At 38.5% G+C, this 21,979-nt stretch overlaps 1 protein-coding gene and 1 pseudogene across 2 annotated transcripts; one reads left to right on the top strand and one right to left on the bottom strand.

The window, feature by feature from the left end:
* The first annotated feature begins 1,000 nt into the window (after nucleotides 1–1,000).
* Nucleotides 1,001–21,344, top strand: LOC137296462 (sentrin-specific protease 8-like). 2 transcript variants are annotated; one of them, XM_067828251.1, is made up of 6 exons: nucleotides 1,001–1,133; nucleotides 6,836–6,924; nucleotides 8,103–8,211; nucleotides 9,166–9,281; nucleotides 11,048–11,101; nucleotides 11,830–21,344. In XM_067828251.1, the coding sequence occupies exons 1-6, from the start codon at nucleotides 1,012–1,014 to the stop codon at nucleotides 11,997–11,999; spliced, it is 660 nt and encodes a 219-aa protein (XP_067684352.1). In that variant the 5' UTR covers nucleotides 1,001–1,011; the 3' UTR covers nucleotides 12,000–21,344. The 2 variants fall into 2 exon arrangements, with proteins under 2 accessions (XP_067684352.1, XP_067684354.1); XM_067828253.1 differs by lacking the exons at nucleotides 6,836–6,924; nucleotides 8,103–8,211; nucleotides 9,166–9,281; nucleotides 11,048–11,101; nucleotides 11,830–21,344 and adding exons at nucleotides 1,894–2,094; nucleotides 2,392–4,804.
* On the bottom strand, nucleotides 5,150–6,541 carry LOC137296463 (uncharacterized; annotated as a pseudogene).
* Nucleotides 21,345–21,979: the final 635 nt, after the last annotated feature.

The following is a 21,979-nucleotide window of genomic DNA, read 5'->3' as shown; positions in this document are numbered from 1 at the left end:
TCACGGGAGAAAAACAATAACAAAAGTTTACACCAGTCCACGGAAATTGCTCCGCATCAGTGCCCCTTTAAGGGCCAAGTAGGGGCCATGTACCTGAGTGGTAAATGTTGATGCTGCAGTGTTTAGGGCAGCTCTGTGTCGGTCCGTCCCGTGCGATTCTTTATTATCCTACTAGATAAATTTAATCAATTCTGGCAACACTGGTCAGCAAATAAAATGTTTAAATTTAAGCCACTAATTCTTTTACCTGGAAAGAAATCACTTATACAATTTATTCTATTTTATAAAAACCAAATGCACAAAAACAATGCTGAAGTTTTTAATTTTTATTTTATTCATTTTATTCTATTTTAATCTCCATACACCTGGTTGGTACAAACACAATTGAAAAATATATACAAAATCTGTGTAGAGGTAATTGTATTTTCAGGTTGGAATGAATAGGTACATTGGAAGAAGATAGCTGTACATTGTACATAACACTAGATGAACAGAACAGTTTGTGACATAGTGACCAAACTTTTGTGAGGCTGTCATATTTGCAATTTGAGTAGGCATTAAAACATTCATCACAGTATGTTGTCTTTTTCTATTCTATAATGTAATTCATATTTGGAATTTTTTCCTTCTATTAATAGATCTCATTATTGTTGGGTTTTTTTCATGTTTTCAAACCAAATATTGCCAATATTTGTTTGTATTGTTAGTCCATGTATATATTTTTTGGATTGGTGCTTAATTAATAATGACAAAATGATTATGCTACTGCATCAGATGGTGATGCAAGTGAGTCAGGGGATGATGCAATATTTTTGTTATTCCAAACATTCTAGATGCAGGTGTTCTATTTACGCTACACACCGATGAGGTCATGACCTTTCACGGGTTCGTTCATTCAAACTCAGAAACACGAACGTGAGCTTGGAGGCACGAGGACAATCGCGTTATTCATTGGTTGACTTTTGGGGGCTGGGCACTAAACGGAAGTGATGTCACATATGCAGTGTGACCATGGCCGAAGACGACGATGCGATAGTTCTTAGTTTTAATGACAGTCTCATACGACAAGGAGATCTCCGACTTCTAGAAGACCCGGGTTGGCTAAATGATACGCTAATAGGCTTCTGTTTTGAGTAAGTATTACCAGCAGAGCAATGGTGGATCCTGACTTTGAAGTGTAAACATGACGTGCAGGTGGACGATAATTTACAACTTTCTCCCAATCGTAAACAAACATTCACTGGAGAATATTTCGTCTGTTTATCGGAAGAACTAGGTAATAACGGTGATTGACATAAAGGCGTGGTTTCGATGCAGACGTGTCTTGCGGGTTTCCGATACCATTGACCGTGACATTCGGTTAAAGGTTACATTCTGCACCATCGAGTCCAGATATTTGCATATTGCAAATACAAGGGTGTAATAGCAACACAAACGAGTTGTCATGAATAATGTTGCTGCATGGCGGACAGTGTATAATGTTACGGATTTATTTAATGCATTACATTTGAATGATACATTTGTTGTTTGAATAATAGCACTTGCAAAAGGAATGTTTACACAGCTAAGTGGGTCATTCTCAGGTCAAGTATCTAGGTCATATAACACAGTGTGTCAGTTGGGCAGTTGTTATCAAAACATTTGATAAGGGAAGTATTACTTCCAGGTGTTATTCAGATGCCTATCTCAGTTGTTACAAGCACGTGGAAGTTGCCACAATAGTTCACATATTACAGCCTGCTGGCAAGACAATCTAAATGCATTTAGTATAACTAAATTGTAGGGTTAGCATAACAGTCATGCCTTAACTCATTTGTAGCTACCCTTGCTTGAGAAAGGTATAGCCGATTCTTAATATTTATGCATGTGACCTTTGACCGATTCCAAAACGAGGTTATACCCGCAACGATGGAAGAGTGTTGTATGCTCGAAGCATTTCCGGCCCGAGGACTACAAGTACACACCAGTAAGGAGGACCCTCAAGCAAGGATCTGTGCCATCCATATTTCCTTGGACCTTGGAAAATATGAAGTCGAGGAAAGCACCAGCCATCCGTCATCCACTTATGCCGAAAAATTCAAATTCATCAGAAAGGTCGGTTTAAAGTTAGAAACATGTTTGTAGATGAGAAAACATTCTTATTTTAAGCTCTACTTCAGTTCAAATGCTCTTCAAACCAAAGTCTGTTTTTTAGTAGCATTGTTTAATTTTAAAGCATTAAATCTGATTAGTATCTGCAACACCTCATTGATAATCATAATCATTGATTCCTTTGAAAGAAACATTAATCGGACGTCTGTGTTTCATGATATTCAGAAATGAGCAAACACATAAACATGCACACACACATTTCTTGATTTCCACTGTAAGTAAAATTCTTTATTTTTCCAGTCCTACAAGCTCCCTGTTAGACTGTGACCCCCATGAAGAAGAGGAGGACAGTTTGTCAGCTCAGACCCAGACAGATGTCAGCCTGCCAGATACACAGCATCTTCTAAAAAGAATTCTGGAGCTGGAGAAGGAGAAAGATTTGTTAAAACAACAGCTCACCATTGAGAGATTTGGATTAGAAAGATTCGCTGGAAATGATGATCTCATCCAGTACTACACATCATTTCGTTCTTAAAAATTGTTCACACAGTTTTTTGAATTTGTAAAGCCAAGTGCCTCCAATATGTGCAGTATGTATTACGCCATGTGCAAATGCCATTTCTCTTGCAGGTAGGCCAAGAAACATGGCCCTTATTGATGAAATGTTCATGTTTTTTGTACGTCTGAGGCTTGGCTTACCAGAGCAGGATCTTGGTGTTCGTTTTAATTGCCACATTTCGACTGCTAGTTGAAAAATTATCACCTGGGCAAATTTTCTGTATTTTGTTCTAGGATCAGTTCCTATCTGGCCCTCCAGAGTGCCAGTAGACAGATACATGCCTCCTGAGTTTCAGATAACATACCCATCTACTAGAGTCATTTTAGACTGTACGGAGCTCAGGATCCAAATTCCCTCAGCTTTGGTGTTAAATTCCATGTTTTATTCCCATTACAAAAGCTCCTGCACTCTGAAAGGCTTGATTGGCATTGCTCCAAATGGTGCTATTACCTTTGTATCTAATCTATACACAAGTGTCATGTCAGATGTTGAAATAACAAAATTGTCTGGCATTCTAGATTTGCTGGAGCCAGGGGACAGTGTTATGACTGACAAAGGTTTTACTATTGCCAGTATACTGAGTGAGAGAGGTGTTGGTCTTAACATTCCTCCATTTCTGTATTCCTCTGGGCAGTTCACACCTAGTGAAGTAGAGGAGACCCATTGCATCACTTAGGATTCATGTGGAAAGACTGATCAGAAGAGTTAAAGAGAATCACCTGTTTGATTCTACAGTATCTCTTGCAGAGCTGGGCAGCATCAATCAGCTGTGGACTGTAGCTTGCATTACTTCAAGTTTTCAAGGACCATTGATAAAAAAGAAATGAATGAAAACTGATTGAGTGTTCATGTTCATTAATAGAAATGTGCAATTTATTTTTATGAGATCATAAAATATACATCATATTTACATTAATGCTATAAGAGAGTATTTATGTACAGTGTTAGTTTTCATCAGTCTGTAATAGATTCAGTGCACATAATGAAACTGTAGTGACAGTGGAAATTCTAAACAGAAATTTGTACTTACAGATGATATGCTGTGGTTTTTCATATCTTTTTTCAAACCTTAAAATATGTCATAATTACATTTCATTGAATCAGTGCTGCAGCAATATAAGAATTTTTTTTTGACAAATGGTGAAATATGTAATATTCATGAAATGTAAAATTTCTGAATATACAGATCTATTAAATTTTATAGGCTTATAGGTGTCGGTATTTTGTACTGGAAACAGAAGATGGTAAAAGTAAGGATTGCAACGGATACTCTAAGTGCTGAATATGACATGTATCACAACTATTTGGTAACAAATTATTATTCATGAATGCAATAATTTAGTTAAGCAGGGCTCTAGAAAACTTTTCGGTGTGTGTGTGTAATTACCCCTCATGCTGCAAGTGGAAGTGTACTGAGAGGTTTGAAAGAGTATTGGTATATTTTTGAGTCAGCAAGCCGGGGAAATAGTTTGTTATTTATAATATTAAACAGCTTTTCATCTTAAACTTCATTAAACTTCATTTATGTTTGACGTAGAAAGGTATTTATGTGCATACATGATACGCTTGAAATCTTATATTATGTCGTATGTCATTGAGTTTTAGGCGTACATTACGCCTGTACGCTCCTTATCTGTAGCCCTGATTAAGTGATTAATGAATAATACGGAACCCCAATAGTAATAACCAGTGATCTGACATAGTCCACAGTACTAAGTGCAACAACTGCAAACCAACATAACTTGCACTTCTGCAAGGCTAGTACATATTACATTTTTGCATATTTCACTTTGAAAATAGACATAAGGGCTCAAGTAACACATGCTCCATTAAAACAAATGTAAATCATTCATATTTGGTACTGGGGACTATATAATGAACTGAATTCATGAAAGGCTATGGTTCAATTCACCGGATATGCGAATGCATCATAACAGCTTCAGTAAAAATTCACAAAATTATTTCCTGGAACTGTGATTATCTCCCCTTAGCCCATACCATACTATTGTAAGGTTTTGTTTCAAAAAGGATAAATTACAATATAAATATGAAAAGGTAAAATGTCTTATGTATATGTGACATGCTTACCTCAATTAAACAATGAAAGAGGTTTACCTTTGTTGTATTTTTCTGAATGCATTAAATCTAATGATCTAATTTCATCTGTCTTGATGTTGAGAATAATGCTGATTATATAGGTAATTAAAATAGACAGAGAAATGACTGGTAACAGAGTGATACAGACTCTAAGAGAGAATGTAATCAAAGTAGAATTTATCTGCCTTGTCTTTCACACTTTGCCAACTCTCAGGACAAAAGTCAATTCTCTCAAGATGGTGTTGCCTTTCAGACCATACAAACAAATCACACCACTTCAAACCAGTCACTGCCAGCTGCATCTGGATCTGATGATAGTAATTTGATGTTATCTTAAGAGCAAGCTGGCCATTGTCTTTCCGGCTGAGGTAGGGCAGATCATGGAGGTCCTTGTTCCGCAGGTCTGGACACTTCACCTCCAGTAGGCCAAAAGGAGGGTTGGACCTGGGGTCTAGCACCTTTCGGTCTGGAGAAGCAGCCATCCATGCTGCTCTGGGATAATTTAACTTGCGAGATGACAAAAACGGTTACAACGGTGCAAGGGCAGACCTAATGGGGTTGTAGAGGGTTGATTTCACAGGCCGGTCCTCTCCATCATTCTTGTAACCAGACACCTTTATCTCTGGTACTGACATACCGGCTATTTTATCCAGCCTAGGGATGTGCCATGTCTGTGGCATGGAGGTCTTGGCAACATCCCGTGGGATGGACTTCAATCCTCGCTGCTTATAGTGGGCCATCAGGTATAAAACACCTGTGGAAGAAAAAACCTATTTTCAAACAATAGGAATGACAGAATCAGATCCTGAGTTAAAAATACCCAGACATATATTAATATTATACATAAAACACGAAATGAAACAGGAGGACCTGATTTCCGTGGAAAATTGCCATCCCTGATAGAAATAGGCGGCTCATGACATATCTGTCACATGACCACAGCACTGGCTCTGACCTGTAGCACAGTTCTAGCTGGTACTGACCACTCTGACCACTGGACTGATCTCTAAGGTGACCTGCATTTAATAGTACATGTACTTGTATGAAATGAATCAACTAGGCTCTAGGCTATCACAATTAATAAACACAATATATATTTTGTTTCCAGACAATATCATGTACCCAACTTACAGTTACTTTATGTGGCGATTGATTTTTCTTCATGGAACGGTGACAGCCAGCTGTTATTACACAAGATGTGTCATCACATGATGCTGCAAGAAAACGATTACAAGTGAAAAAAGATACAAGACAAGAAAATAGAAATTACTTGGAATAATTTTATATGAATTTAACATAATATGATCTGACAATTACTACCTTGATTATTGACATGCTTGAATGTAGGTCACAGTGACATGTAAACATTGTAAATGTCTGTCATTAATCTAACTAAAAGAAGTCACAAAAGAGCTTCTGCGTTGCACATCATAATAATTAACGCGTGTCCCGTATTTATATGATAACATGTTATGTGAAAATAAAAACATATTCAGTCATAAATCGGCAATGACATAATGACATTGACAGCCAGTGTGATAGTTACCATTTACAGATGGAAATTGATGAATGAAACTTACTTCGCAAATTGAAAATGAAACCTTCACTGTAATATTTGAAGCCTTTGTTCAGTTGGGAAGTACCGGCACTTCTGCTGTTCATCTGAATATAAGTCTCCACGAAGGAAAAAGTGAGAGACGGTACAGCTGTCAGATCGCTTCCAGATTTCGTCGCCATCACGATTCGCAGATTTCGCGGGTATAACCTCGTTTTGATATCGGTCAAAGGTCACATGCATAAAAATTAAGAATGGTCTATAAGGATCTATACTGACAAAATCACATCATGCTATAATGAAGAAGTTTTTATCTGTAAAGTATCATACCGTTCTTATTATTTATCAACTTCTAAAATGTTTAGTCAAACAGATAAAACTCAACCTACTTCCATCAACTTAAATCAGCATTTTACTCAAAATATCCAGACATCATCAAGCTCTGTGTATTCACAATTAATAAAGGAATGCAGTGTATAGCTGGTGTATCAAAAACTTCTTATCAAGTAATACCAAGTACTCTGATGTTGCAGGTACTATGAAAGAGAACAGTTCAACCATTCTGCTGATCGCCTGTGTTTCATCTCACCATCCTTCACTCAGCTACTGAAGCTATCTCCAGGTTAGCACATTTACCATCTTCACCAAATACTTGGATGTTCCAGGACCAGTGATACCTGTAATAATTTCTAGTGCCCCAGTTTTCCCCACAAGTAAAGTACCACTTCACAACAACCTGTTATTGTAGTGATGACCATGGTCATGTTGAGAGTAATAGTGCATAATGACGATAGTGTTAGGTTTGATGTCAAGCAGTGTTCGCGGTAGGGTGTATAGAAGTGCCTGCAGAGACAGAATTATAAATATTTAGTCCAAAGCTTTTGTGCATGAAATTTTCATGTTTTTATGATTTTTTGCATGAAAAATGCAGGTTTCTGTGTTAACGCAAGCACTGATGTTAGGTATTGATATGTGTTCTGATTAAGAGTGCTCAATAAGACAAACAGTTCTTGTCATATTGATATTTGATTTAGGGTTACTAGTAAGCACCCAGGGAATTCAAGGTGCATAAATAGTATTATTATAATGATAATAATAATATTATCATTTTAAAATGTTTTCAGAGGTTGAAACATTAGGGGCCTCCTGTTCCACTTTCTTTTAGCAGAGTTCAACTTGTGAATTCTTTACTATGAGGTAAAATAAGAGCTAGTACTGTCAGGATGGGAATGTTACTATAAGATAATTGAAAGGTCAGGGCAATAGTGATGAAATTGCTTGAGGCTTCTAGAACTTCTGCATTACTTGTGCAATTGTTCAAGGCACTTGTTGGACCAGGTTTCAGGGTTCCGATGGATCAAAACCTGTGACTCAGAACAATGTGTCAACTGATGCATAACCTCTGTACATATTTTTTATTAAAAAACAAATAATTTCCTTTTAATATGAAAAGAATCGCAGTGAGACAAAAAATTCAGAACCTGAATGATTGTCTTCATTTAGGGTTTCAGTATTGCAGGGATGACTGGGTAGAAGGCAACATAATGGAGTTCTGAGACTGTCAGATACACAATAAGCTGTACTTAATGTAAACTGACCGCTAACAGCTAGATGGTAACCACGAACACCATAAAATCTCACATCAGAGCTACATTCGTTGAACACCACAAGACTGCAGAGCTTTCATAATGTATTCTGCACAGATCACTGGTTTTCCTCAGATGTTGATATTTTGGGAATATCTTATAGCTGACAGGAATGTGTAAATTTTTGTTTGTAACAAAAGCATATTGTTTTCAGTTGAAGAGCTTGTTGTGTTACTTGAGCCTCTAGGCCTTCCATCCAAACAGTTTGTATTTCTGGCTGTGAATGACAACTCTTCGTGTGATCAAGTTGGAGGATCTCACTGGTAAGATGCTTAAGACAAAACCATCCACACTAGGGGGTCAGACTTGCTGACTTTGTTAATGTTAATCCATGTCATTATCATATCCTAGTTGTGTAGATTGATGCTCATGTTGTTGATCACTGGATTGTATGGCCCAGACCTGATTTATACATGCTTCAGCCATATAGCTGTAATATTGCGGAGTGCAACGTTAAACAACAAGCAAACAAACACTGCTAATATTGCACATCAACATACTACTTACAATATGGATACAAGTGGAAGATTCTTTTCTTCAATACATTGCACTGTGTCATGTTTAATTCTAATCATTTAGATTAATGATTTTGGCCTTTGCAAAGTTTCATTTTTAGCTTTGTTGGCTTTGGTTCTAAACCCAAGATCCAGGACCAAGATTTTCAAAGCACTAAGAGAGTCGAATGTTAATGTATGGCACTTATTACTATCTTTCGAAAATCAAGGCTCGGAGTAATATCTTTGGTCAGTGCAAAGTTATATCCCTTTGTAGTGCCAGAATCTCCTTGATCTCCTTGTGACTGTGAGTATCAAATCCCAGATCTGCCCCCTTATACAATTTGTGTTTGCAAGCGCCATCACTTAGCCAAAGTGACGAATGTCGGTGGCATTTTTTGTTTTTCTCCCCTATAATAAGTGTAATGCCAAAACATCATCATTCAACAAGTTCAGTGTGAAGCACTGTTATCTCGTCATAACTATTTCAGGGGCAGTCGGATTGCGTAGTGATGGAGACATTTGCTTGTCACGCTAAATACCTGGGTTCTATTCCCCATATGGGTACACTGTATGAAGCCTATTTCTGGTGTCACCCGCCATGATATTGCTGGAATATATCTAAAGGGGATATAAAAACTACCTCACTCTCTCTCAATGTTTTCCTAGTCCAAAGATGCTGTTTATCTTTAAAGAGAAAATACTCAATTGTCACTATTTCAGGAGTCTTCTTGTGTATGTACGTAGCGCCCAAGAGTTCCGTCATTATGATTCAGCCAGTCACAGTAATGAGGCCGTTGCCAAGAAACTGGCCTACAAATTACAGCCTCACGTACACGGTGAGTAGTGCAGTCTTCTGCCCAGAAACTGAACAAATGGGAACAAATAAAATATTGATAGGGGTCATTCTCAGACCTTTTGGGCAGCAATCTGGGCAAGAAATAAAACTGTTAAATTGACATGGATTTATTGTAATGCACTAAATGATGCGCATGACCTTCTACCCGTACAATCCACGTTAGAATGGATCTTCAGTAACCCATGCTTGTTGTACGAGGCCACTAACAGGATTTGGTGGTTGGGCTTGCTCGCTTGGTAGACAGATGTTATCATACCCCAATTTGTGGAGATTGATGCTCATGCTGTTGATCACTGGATTGTCTGGTCCAGACTCGATTACTTACAGACTGCTGCCATATTGCTGGAATATTGCTGAGTGCAGGGTTAAACAACACACTTTCTTCATTCTTCATTTGTTAAATGACCAGTCTCCACAGCCATTTGTGATTGCTGATGGATGCATTCATAGGATTATGTGACTGTGACAAAAAGTTACATGTTGTAAATAATAAAGAAGTTATAAACCCATACCATATGTTGTTACGTTACCATCCAACTTCTAAAGGCCAAGCAAGCATCTATGAGTGATTTACAGGGGTTCAAAAATCTAGGATTTCATTATATATCTGCTCATAGTAAAGCTATTAAAGTTCGCAATACTAATAAATTAGAGCCAGTAGAGAGTGAAATTATCACTCTTTGATAAATAGTCCAGTAAACACTAAACATCACACATTGTGTCATAAAATCAGTGCAAGTGGAAAATTTGTCAGGACAAGTTACTTTCTTGTAGTCACTTGCCCTGTGGCAAGTGTGTTTTCAAAATCTTTTTGAACCCCTGATTTATCTCTTAAACATTTCCATCTGTTGTCTATTCCTGTTGTATTTCAAGCCAGACCCAGATGTCATGGCTTATGGGTTGTATAATACATAAATTATGGGAAAGGGTGTGTAGGTGTGGGTGGGTGTGGAGTTGGGGGGTGGGGGAAATATCATTGATTTTGTACATGACACACATGGCTCTTACTTCATACATACACTTTAGGGGATCATTCACATTGTACATGCTTGTCCATAAAAATTATCATCACCCTGTTAGCTACGAGTATAAATTATGAACAGAACCTAAAACATAACATTCCTTTTCATAATTATATTTTTCAAAGCCTCACTGAAATGGGATGGGGAATTTTGAGTAATATTTTTTCTATACAAATTTGTAAACATGACAAAGAGTAACATGATTCCGATGATTTATAAGCATAACTATTTCATACTTACTTGTACAAAATTGATTACCCCCACCTCCCTGGAACAACATGGATGCCTCCCCTAATCCTTCTCTAAAATCATCATCGCCACCCCTAAGACCTCCCGGGGTAGAAGAGGCATTCAGCAACCCATGCTTGCCATTAAAAGTGACTGTGCTTATCGTAAGAGGCGACTTGCTGGATTGGATGGTCAGGCTCACTGACTTAGTTGACACATGTCATCGGTTCCAAATTGCACGGATTGATGCTCATCTTGTTGGTCACTGGATTGTCTGGTCCAGACTCGATTATTTACAGACCGCCCCCATATAGCTGGAATATTGCTGAGTGTGGCGTAAAACTAAACTCACTCACTCACTCACTCACTTACTCACTCACTCATAAATTAGACCATGTTTTTAAGGGTTTAAGGAAAGTGAGTTCCTTGACTGAAATATTCATCTGTATGCTACTGTATATATATGAATAAATAATGACCATGAGACCTTTTGCAGCTCCTTATGGAAGGATGAAGTTCGTGGAAATGGACTGTCCTCAACAAAAGAATGGTTTGTGTGACATATTAATTCTGTTTAGCTACACCAATCTCATTCAGATCTCTGCTTCATTATTTGACAAACTTTTCTTAAAACATGAAACATATAAGAAACTTTAAAAATTACTGACAGTAGTATGTAGGAAGGACAACATGTAAGTTAGTACTCTTCTAACAAGAGGAAAGCTGCAGTCAGGTAGACTGGTGGGTAAAACATTCGCTCCTCTCACCAAAGACCCAGATTCCATGGGTGTAGTATGTGAAGTTCATTTGTGGTGTCCCCTGCTGTGACATTACAGTGGTAGTAGTAGTGGTAGTAGAAGATGTATATATCACGTAGTATCCATCTGACTATTTGCTCGCTGAACGCTGTAATCAGAATCTGATTATTATTACCCTGGAGATCGCAAGCTGCCTGTTAGACACTAGAAGTTTATAGTAATATGTCTTGTCCTCCGAGTACCCATTTTCTGCTGAATGAACAGGGGCAATTTTGAACAAAGTCACTTGTCAGAGGCGAGACCAATGTGTTATGTGGTTCATTGTGGTGCAGGACTGAAGTCTTGGAAACTCACAGGAGTCAAGCTGCCAAACACAGTCACCCATTCAAGGTCTCCGAGCTTCATGGCACTTGACCATGTTGTTTGCTGGAATATTGCTAAAGGTGGCGTAAAAGTTATTTTAATCACTCACTATAATGAAAGAATATCTACTACCGTTATTTCATTTGCTCTCTTACAGGGTATGACTGTGGAATGTATGTGATCTCAGTGTCTGAACACCTCTGTAAGGAGTTCTGTGAGTTTGCTGGCATCCCGCTGGTTGATGCTGTGACTAGCAATTCCATCACCAACAAACGGTCAAGCCTCAAGGATCTTATTCTTACACTTGCTAAAGAGCCTGGGAGTTGACCTCACATCACAGATACAGGGATCAGTACGAAGAGGGACCTCAGTTTCATGGAGGTGCGTGCTGTATGACAACGAACACTCAGTGACCCCGAAATATGTGACCATCTCCACCAGGAGCTGCTGTTGCATTATGGGACGAGAGGCTAATGATTGGAATGTTGAGACAGTTGTTATATTTAATCATACTGTATATTTTGCCGAAAGTGGATGTTAGTATTACTCTGTGTGATGTTTGAACTTAAACATGAATTATGGTTGTTGTAAGACTGGGAAAAATGGGTTCACAATTTTCTCAGTTTGATTTACTATCAGTAAATGGTTTTAGTATGAAAATACTAGTACAACAGCATGTGATGAAGTACTGATTGCAGTTTTTCGCAAGTATAGGAAGAAAAGTCACCTATTTGTATTTGGTAGCTGTTTATGAATGAGGATGATTGTGATGAGATCAGGTATGGTTTCAGCTCGTAGACGAAAAGAAACCAGAAAATGTGGACATGTTTCAAACTGACATAACTGCTTCATGTAAACCTTTACAATATTTGTCAGTGCAGTCGTTCCTTTTCATGGGCGATAAAGGAGGGACACTGGCCTGTAATCCAGAGTTGTCTCCCATGGCTGCTAGAATCTGCTATATTTTAACATGACAAGCAACATTAGACACAACTATGATCACTGGTTTGATAAACCCTGTAGTTTCACCAAAGTCAGCAAGACATTTATCACTGAAGGTTGTCTTCAGGACATATTTGTCAGCATTTGACTAAAGTCCTCTTTTCACTATCAAAATCTATCAATGACTGTTGTAAATGTTGTTCAATTATTTTCATAAATAACACTTTCAGACTTATTTTTGCGTGACATGCAGAATTTCTCTGTCTGTGATCAGACAGTCACCAGAATGAGTGACCCCCCTCTCAGGTAGTCACATGTACAAGTCAGAGTTGGCACAGGAGATCGTCTTACACTTTACATCCTCAAGGAATTTTAAGCCTGATTGAGGTGTTGTGGAAAGAGGGTCCTGGTACATCATGGAACTGAGATGCAAAACACTGTATAAACAAGGATGAGTCTGTAAGGGCCAGTAGTATGCCGATGGTAGCCTGAACCAATGTTAGCCCATACTCGGTCTTCAGAATGTGTACATACATCAGAAAAAGATGTTTTGTCTGGTTTTATGTCCTGTGAACTATTGATTTAAAACCTATTAAGATATGCTACATTCATAACATATCTTTTGTCATCTGATGAGAAGCCTTTGTCTTGTCTCAATCTGTCATTCTTTTCTGAGGGGCGAAGAGGTAACCTTCTGGTGAAAGTGTCCGCCGAGTTAGAATTTACCTGCCATAACCCATGCTTGTTGTAAGAGGTGATCAATGGGATCAGGTGGTCAGGCTCACTGACTTGGTTGATACGTCACTATACTCCCATTGCGTAGATCAATGCTCATGCTGTTGATCACTGGATTGTCTGGTCCAGACTTGATTATTTACAGAGACCAGCCATATACTTGAAATATTGCTGAGTGTGACGTGAAACAACAACCCAACACTCTCTCCATCATTTAACTGCATGAACATTTTGTTCAACATATTTTCAAGGATATGCATATATATTTCATCAAAATTGAGAAAATCTTGAAGCAGTGCTTCTGTATGAATATGTATGTTTGTGCAAACTTATAATCAGGATTATGGATTATAGATATGCCTAAATATGTACAGTTGTGCTGACAGGTAAAAAATATTTTAATCAGAATCAAACTTGTCTACATGTAACTGATAGCAGATGTTAAATTTTTCCAACAATGCAGATTCTTGTTTTACCATGGTAACCCATTTGTCATAAAAACACTGAACTCTGCCATATTTACTGTCAGAGCTGTAGTTGTAAGCCTAGAAACAGAAGCATTAACAATTAACACAGATAACATGATAAAGCCCAATCAGGGAAATATTTGACATTTCAGTTCATTAAGTAAGAGGTGATGATCCTGACAGGGATTCAGCATTTGAGTGCATGCTACTCAACCGCTACTAGGATTATGCCATGATACATTAAATAGTTTACTCCAAATATATGATTCCTCTGGACATCCTAGGAGCCTTGGTAGTTCATTTATCTAAGGCTCTGTATTTCTGAGTGCAGAGTTGTGTCCCTTGGGACCACTGATCTATCAGTTCAAATCCTTGTTTGCCCAGTTCATGTTTCTAGGTGTGTAAGCATCGGGCAGCCTTGTTCCCGAGTTGTATACTTCTGAGACCTGCATCAATGCATCTTCCCTCGTTAAACTGACAGTTCATGATATAAGTAACTGGACTACTGGTCAGACGGACATTAAACTCACTCACTCTATCACTCACTCTACTCACAGCCCCTTCTTGAAAAGTCCATGGCAGTGGGTAGCAGTTAAAGCATGTTATGCCATAGCCTGAGGTTTGATTCCCCACATAGGTACAATGTATAAAATCCATTTCTAGTGTCCAGCAAATATTGCCAAAAACCGGGCTCCCCTCACTCATGGGAGATTCAGTCAGGGGAACTTGGGTATTGCCTTTAGGCTTAAAAGGTTGGTGCACATGAACACCAGCATTCAGTCAGGCCACCCTGATTTCTCTCCTTCAAAAGCATCTGTAGAGATATCCTGAATGCAAAAACTTAAAAACATCTTGTGTTGTTGTGCATATTTCGGTTTCTTTTCTGATCACCATTTCATCTATGTCCAAAAGGGCGTGGTAGGATAGTCGAATGGTTAATCAACTTAATGTGTTGATTCATCACATCAAAGAACTGGGCTGAGTTCCCCACATGGGTACAATGTGTGGTCCATGTCTGATGTGCCCCATTGTGATATTGCTGGAATATTGTTTCAAGTGGCACTAAACTGAACTCATTCACTCCGAAAGGATGTACTGTCGAGGTTACATGTGTCCTCTGTGTCTTTTTTGTTGTTCTTTTTCATTTTTTGCTTAGTACTTGCTTGATGCAGAATCTACACATGGAGCTTCATTATAATTGGATCTGGCTGACCACATAATAAATATGTGTGTAGCAAATAGGAAATAATTCTCTTCCCACAGAGGTTATTTGTCATATCTTCCTATGAACCTCTGTTCTAGTACAGCCATACTTCGCAGTTCTCATAAACACTCTTGAACACTCACACCATGAAAGGGTCGTATTAGAACAGAGGTCACGTAGGAAGATATGACGAGTAACCACTGTGGGAAGAGAATGATAGGAAATATCTTGGAACCCTATCAAACTTTGAGATATATATAAATATTTCCTGTACTCAGTTCAGTGCAGCCATGACATTTTATGCCTTGTTACTAATGTTACTCTATTTACTTACTGGAGTAGTGACAAACAATTTTATATCTCAAGGATGATATGTAAACCATTGTTATTATGGGGGAGGTAAGTATCCTGGGGCTGAATCCAGAAAGTGTTATATGTTGTAGCACATCATTGGTTATCATTGGAGAAACTATATTGTTGTGATAACATGTAACAGTACGAATTATATGGTTGATGTTCCCTGGCGGATCATGTTTTCTACTAAATATAACTTACAGATACCTTTAGACACCAGTGAAGGGTTTTGTATTGTCTGGCAAGGCCCAGTCATCAAATACAACAAATTCTCTGTCCAGAGTTATGTCCCTTACGTGAACCTGACCCTGTGGCTTGGATTCAGATCCCTGATTTCCACTAATGTTTCTAGGTTTTTCAGCGCCGTACCTTTCTAGATGGATTTGGCAATGTGTTAAATGTGTGATACTGACTTTAACTACTTTTCAAAACAACATTAACCTAATCGCAGTCCTGTGGAATCCATGTTACACTGATTTGTAGGTCTCAGCTTTAGAGTAATTTTTAAGCTTTTAGCTATAAAAGACGGATTGTCTCCAGGGAAGTATTTTCCCATAGTTACACAATACACTTGTCTTGTGAGATTCAAAAGAAGTTTCATGAACCTCAGAAAGTAGTACTGAAATAGATACCAATTATACTGAAGATTCATATATGAACCCTTGAGAAAGAAAACGTTGACATTGTGTTTGTCACTTGAAGTATTTTACATATATAAGATTCTTATGCTGTGTCACCAGTTTCATTACTCTGAATATATGTCGCTGTTCATATGTGCCATATTTCTGAAATGCTTGGAGTACTAAAGAGTTGATTTATGTAAGTATTGCATGGTTTCTAAAGTGAGTATGGTTGGTTATTAAAGTTAGGTTTGGCAGATTATTGAAGTGAGCATTGGAGTGTAATGTAAGTGAAGGTTGGTGCATGTTAATGAAAGTACTGGTGTTAAGGTGAGTATGGGCGGTTATATATATGAAAGTACTGGTGTTAAGGTGAGTATGGGCGGTTATATATATGAAAGTACTGGTGTTAAGGTGAGTATGGGCGGTTATATATATGAAAGTACTGGTGTTAAGGTGAGTATGGGCGGTTATATATATGAAAGTACTGGTGTTAAGGTGAGTATGGGTGGTTATATATATGAAAGTACTGGTGTTAAGGTGAGTATGGGTGGTTATATATATATGAAAGTACTGGTGTTAAGGTGAGTATGGGTGGTTATATATATGAAAGTACTGGTGTTAAGGTGAGTATGGGCGGTTATATATATGAAAGTACTGGTGTTAAGGTGAGTATGGGTGGTTATATATATGAAAGTACTGGTGTTAAGGTGAGTATGGGCGGTTATATATATGAAAGTACTGGTGTTAAGGTGAGTATGGGTGGTTATATATATGAAAGTACTGGTGTTAAGGTGAGTATGGGTGGTTATATATATGAAAGTACTGGTAGTACTGAATTGTTATTTGAATGTGTGTGGGTCAGTATTAAGCTAGTATGGAACAGTTATTAGGTGAATATTGGGACATTTTTTGAATGAGTGGGTTGTTATTAAGTGAATATTATTGGTTATTAAGCAAGTATTTAAAGGTTATTTTTGTGAGTACTCTGTGGTTATAAAATAAATATGGATGGTTATTAAAGTCAGTATAGGGAGTTTTTTTTAAGTAAAGTTTGGTAGGTTTCAAAGATACGATAAGGTTATTACAATATGATGTGTCTTATTTGATTATCAGAGAAGAAACATGCACTTGCAGACACTTAGCGTTAAATGACATTCACCCTTTAACTTGTGTGCAAGTCAGTGCCCATTCTATAACCTTCTCCACTGCTTGGACATTCAGAATAGACATCAGTGGAAGGGTGTTGTGCTGCCCCTGAGATGTGCAGAATAAAACCATGTCAGTCTTAATCTTGTGTGAAAAACTGCCTCATGCTTAATGCTGTGTGAAATGTCCATAAGCATCTTATTTCATTAGCTGTACCCATAAATGACCTAGGTACTATGCTGTACCCAAATACATCTTGGGTAATATGCCATAGCCATATAAGTCTGGGGTAATAAGCAGGACCCATATAAGTATTGGGTAATATGCTGTACCCATATATGTCTTGGGTAGTATGCTGCACCCATATATGTCTTGGGTAATATGCTGCACCCATATATGTCTTGGGTAATATGCTGTACCCATGTATGTCTTGGGTAGTATGCTACACCCACATCTTGGGTAATATGCTGTACCCATGTATGTTTTGGGTAATATGCTGTACCCATTTATGTCTTGGGTAATATGCTGCACCCATATATGTCTTGGGTAATATGCTGTACCCATATATGTCTTGGGTAGTATGCTGCACCCACATCTTGGGTAATATGCTGTACCCATATATGTCTTGGGTAATATGCTGTACCCATATATGTCTTGGGTAATATGCTGTACCCATATATGTCTTGGGTAATAGGCTGTACCCATGTATGTCTTGGGTAGTATGCTGCACCCATATATGTCTTGGGTAATATGCTGTACCCATATATGTCTTGGGTAGTATGCTGCACCCACATCTTGGGTAATATGCTGTACCCATACATGTCTTGGGTAATATGCTGTACCCATACATGTCTTGGGTAATATGCTGTACCCATGTATGTCTTGGGTAGTATGCTGCACCCATGTATGTCTTGGGTAGTATGCTGCACCCATATATGTCTTGGGTAGTATGCTGTACCCATGTATGTCTTGGGTAGTATGCTGCACCCACATCTTGGGTAGTATGCTGTACCCATGTATGTCTTGGGTAATATGCTGTACCCATGTATGTCTTGGGTAATATGCTGTACCCATATATGTCTTGGGTAATAGGCTGTACCCATATATGTCTTGGGTAATATGCTGCACCCATATATGTCTTGGGTAATATGCTATACCCATGTATGTCTTGGGTAGTATGCTGCACCCACATCTTGGGTAATATTGCTATACCCATGTATGTCTTGGGTAGTATGCTGTACCCATTTATGTCTTGGGTAATATGCTGCACCCATATATGTCTTGGGTAATATGCTGTACCCATATATGTCTTGGGTAGTATGCTGCACCCACATCTTGGGTAATATGCTGTACCCATATATGTCTTGGGTAATAGGCTGTACCCATATATGTCTTGGGTAATATGCTGTATGTCTTGGGTAATATGCTGTACCCATATATGTCTTGGGTAATATGCTGTACCCATGTATGTCTTGGGTAATAGGCTGTACCCATGTATGTCTTGGGTAATATGCTGCACCCATATATGTCTTGGGTAATATGCTGTACCCATGTATGTCTTGGGTAGTATGCTGCACCCACATCTTGGGTAGTATGCTGTACCCATGTATGTCTTGGGTAATATGCTGTACCCATATATGTCTTGGGTAATATGCTGCACCCATATATGTCTTGGGTAATATGCTGTACCCATGTATGTCTTGGGTAGTATGCTGCACCCATATATGTCTTGGGTAATATGCTGTACCCATGTATGTCTTGGGTAGTATGCTGCACCCACATCTTGGGTAATATGCTGTACCCATGTTATGTCTTGGGTAATATGCTGTACCCATATAAGTATTGGGTAATATGCTGTACCCATATATGTCTTGGGTAGTATGCTGCACCCATATATGTCTTGGGTAATATGCTGTACCCATATATGTCTTGGGTAATATGCTGTACCCATATATGTCTTGGGTAATATGCTGTACCCATGTATGTCTTGGGTAGTATGCTACACCCACATCTTGGGTAATATGCTGTACCCATGTATGTTTTGGGTAATATGCTGCACCCATATATGTCTTGGGTAATATGCTGTACCCATATATGTCTTGGGTAGTATGCTGCACCCATATATGTCTTGGGTAATATGCTGTACCCATATATGTCTTGGGTAATATGCTGTACCCATATATGTCTTGGGTAATATGCTGTACCCATGTATGTCTTGGGTAGTATGCTGCACCCACATCTTGGGTAATATGCTGTACCCATATATGTCTTGGGTAATATGCTGTACCCATATATGTCTTGGGTAATATGCTGTACCCATATATGTCTTGGGTAATAGGCTGTACCCATGTATGTCTTGGGTAGTATGCTGCACCCATATATGTCTTGGGTAATATGCTGTACCCATATATGTCTTGGGTAGTATGCTGCACCCACATCTTGGGTAATATGCTGTACCCATATATGTCTTGGGTAATATGCTGTACCCATACATGTCTTGGGTAATATGCTGTACCCATACATGTCTTGGGTAATATGCTGTACCCATGTATGTCTTGGGTAGTATGCTGCACCCATGTATGTCTTGGGTAGTATGCTGCACCCATATATGTCTTGGGTAGTATGCTGTACCCATGTATGTCTTGGGTAGTATGCTGCACCCACATATTGGGTAGTATGCTGTACCCATGTATGTCTTGGGTAATATGCTGTACCCATATATGTCTTGGGTAATATGCTGTACCCATATATGTCTTGGGTAATAGACTGTACCCATGTATGTCTTGGGTAGTATGCTGCACCCACATCTTGGGTAATATGCTGTACCCATGTTATGTCTTGGGTAATATGCTGTACCCATTTATGTCTTGGGTAATATGCTGCACCCATATATGTCTTGGGTAATATGCTGTACCCATATATGTCTTGGGTAGTATGCTGCACCCATATATGTCTTGGGTAATATGCTGTACCCATGTATGTCTTGGGTAGTATGCTGCACCCACATCTTGGGTAGTATGCTGTACCCATGTATGTCTTGGGTAATATGCTGTACCCATATATGTCTTGGGTAATAGGCTGTACCCATATATGTCTTGGGTAATATGCTGCACCCATATATGTCTTGGGTAATGTGCTATACCCATGTATGTCTTGGGTAGTATGCTGCACCCACATCTTGGGTAGTATTGCTATACCCATGTATGTCTTGGGTAATATGCTGTACCCATTTATGTCTTGGGTAATATGCTGCACCCATATATGTCTTGGGTAATATGCTGTACCCATATATGTCTTGGGTAATAGGCTGTACCCATATATGTCTTGGGTAATATGCTGTATGTCTTGGGTAATATGCTGTACCCATGTATGTCTTGGGTAATATGCTGTACCCATGTATGTCTTGGGTAATATGCTGCACCCATATATGTCTTGGGTAATATGCTGTACCCATGTATGTCTTGGGTAGTATGCTGCACCCACATCTTGGGTAATATGCTGTACCCATATATGTCTTGGGTAATATGCTGCACCCATATATGTCTTGGGTAATATGCTGTACCCATGTATGTCTTGGGTAGTATGCTGCACCCATATATGTCTTGGGTAATATGCTGTACCCATGTATGTCTTGGGTAGTATGCTGCACCCACATCTTGGGTAATATGCTGCACCCATATATGTCTTGGGTAATATGCTGTACTTACAAATGTGCAGTATTCATGTACTGTGGATTATATTCAAGTTGTAGTGGTTGACGCTACCCTTATTGTAAAATTCTAATCCAGGGTGTTATGTTGTGAATATACTCAGTGTCATATTCATAATGTATATTTGTCTTGGGATTTTTTGTGTTTGTAGAAAAAAATGTCAATTCTTCAAGTGGATCATCTTTTTTAACAACTAAACTATCCTTCATATCATAAAGCATCAACCCTCATTTCATTTTCAAATCTATATAAATGTATGACACTGTGTGACATGAACAGTTGATGGTCATATATAACATGCTGAATGGTTTACATATGTAGCCAGCTCTCCCTGTGTAAAGCTACTTACATCCTGTACAGAACCTTGAACATGTCCAGCTTCAGAGTGTGATCTGTTTCCTTGTTGAGCTGAATGTGTGACATAACAATGCAAATTTTCTCATGTTGAAATAACGTATTTACTGCAGAATAGGAATAAAATGTTTTTCATATATTGGGTATTAGTGTTCAATTTGTGAAAGTCAACATTACAGATGCAACAAAGTGATCTTGACTTGACAAACACAGACTAAAAAGATAAGAACTTTGGTTCCATACATCACTCAGCAATAATACTATGTGGTGTCAGTCTGTAAATAATCAAATTTGGACCAGACAATATAGTGATCAACAGTATGAGCATTGATCTATGCAACTGGGATACAACGTCATGTGTCGACGAAGTCTGCAAACCCAACCGCCCGATTCCATTTGTTGCTTCTTATATGTATGGAAATCCGGAACTACGTGGGTCTCAAGACAATATGTCATAGGGCAAAACACACAAAATCACCTGAGGATATCCAAATACAGGTCACATGAACATGTCCATTAGTGAGGGAGTTTAGTTTTACGCCACACTCAGCAATATTCCAGCTATATGGCGGCAATCTGAAAATAATCTAGTCTGGACCTTTTATGGCAAGTATGGGATGTTGAAGACCTATTCTGTGCTGTATTTCACGGGTCTGACTATTAGTAAACTTTGACCATCAAAATCACCAACAGGAAATCAACAATCAGAAAGCAGTTTTCTCAAGCGTTATGACCCAAGATCTTAATTCAGCATCTGAACACTAAACAACAA

The sequence above is a fragment of the Haliotis asinina genome, chromosome 9, assembly GCF_037392515.1.
Source record: "Haliotis asinina isolate JCU_RB_2024 chromosome 9, JCU_Hal_asi_v2, whole genome shotgun sequence".
Lineage (NCBI taxonomy): Eukaryota > Metazoa > Mollusca > Gastropoda > Lepetellida > Haliotidae > Haliotis > Haliotis asinina.
Note: the sequence above shows the minus strand (reverse complement) of the source record. Positions and strands in the feature narration are given on the sequence as shown.

Coding starts and splice junctions, on each gene's coding strand:
- LOC137296462 (XM_067828251.1), top strand. CDS start 1,012: ATGGCCGAAGACGACGATGCGATAGTTCTTAGTTTTAATGACAGTCTC. Junction 1,134..6,835: donor CTAATAGGCTTCTGTTTTGA/GTAAGTATTACC, acceptor CTGATGTTGCAG/GTACTATGAAAGAGAACAGT. Junction 6,925..8,102: donor GCTACTGAAGCTATCTCCAG/GTTAGCACATTT, acceptor TATTGTTTTCAG/TTGAAGAGCTTGTTGTGTTA.